General features: G+C 77.3%; 1 protein-coding gene across 1 annotated transcript in view; it reads right to left on the reverse strand.

Moving 5' to 3' along the window:
• LOC103251238 (arf-GAP with GTPase, ANK repeat and PH domain-containing protein 1-like) overlaps nucleotides 1–808 on the reverse strand; it is a gene marked incomplete at its 5' end in the record, with an annotated part of 3,790 nt that extends 2,982 nt beyond the window's left edge. Inside the window, 1 exon segment of the mRNA XM_021708452.1 lies at nucleotides 94–808. Coding sequence (XP_021564127.1) covers nucleotides 94–808 — 715 coding nt within the window.
• Nucleotides 809–827: the final 19 nt, after the last annotated feature.

The raw sequence follows: 827 nt of genomic DNA on the forward strand, positions 1-827 counted from the left end.
CCGCTGCAGGTCGCTGTTGTCCAGCGTGCGGTTCTTGCTCTTGTTGCGCTCCCAGCGCTCGAGGTCCGAGAGCGCGTCGTTCTTGCTGAGCACCTCGCCCACGTCCAGGGTGTTGCGCTTCTCTGAGGCGGGCTGCGCGGCGGCCGCCGGCTCCAGGGCAGCCCCGGGGCAGGCCGCGGCCTCATCGTCCGGCGCCCAAGCCAGGCTCCCGGTGCTGCTGTGGTGCCTCCCGCCGCCCAGAGCCCGGCCTGGCGACTCCTCGGGCGCGCTCCAGTGTCTGAAGCTGAGGCTCCGCCGCAGGGTCGCGGCCCGGGCTCCCTCTGCGTCGTGGCTGCCGGGCGCCGGCGAGCTGCGACCCTCCTCCCCGGCCGGGGAGCCACCGGCCAGGTCGGCGCGATCCGAGCCGCGTGCGCAACCCCGGAGCCGCCCCAGCTCCAGCTGCCCGGTGCTGCGGGTGCGGAAGGTGCGGAAGTCCCAGGCGCGCGACCGGCGATCCTCCGGGTCCTCAGCGCCCGCCGCCTCCTCGGCCTCCTCCTCGAGCCTCCCGGACGCGTCCGGGGAGAGCGCGGGCCGAGGCCGCCGAGCCGGGCGCGGGTCGGGGCCGCCGGGGCCCGAGGCGGCCAGCTCCTCCTTCCTAACCATGGTCACGGAGATGCGGTAGACGGTCTTTCTGGGGGGCGTCCCGCGGGGCATCGCGTCCGCGGGCGGCGACGCGGGCTCGCCGCTGCCGTCCAACAAGTACATGTCGCCCGGGGCCGTGGCTGCCGCCGCCGCGCCGCCCGCCGGGGCCTCGCCGCGTGCAGCGAGCCTGCGGGCCGGGACGCGCG

This window comes from Carlito syrichta, unplaced genomic scaffold (assembly GCF_000164805.1).
Source record: "Carlito syrichta isolate Samal-C Ts95f unplaced genomic scaffold, Tarsius_syrichta-2.0.1 Scaffold137525, whole genome shotgun sequence".
In the NCBI taxonomy this organism is placed as follows: Eukaryota; Metazoa; Chordata; class Mammalia; order Primates; family Tarsiidae; genus Carlito; species Carlito syrichta.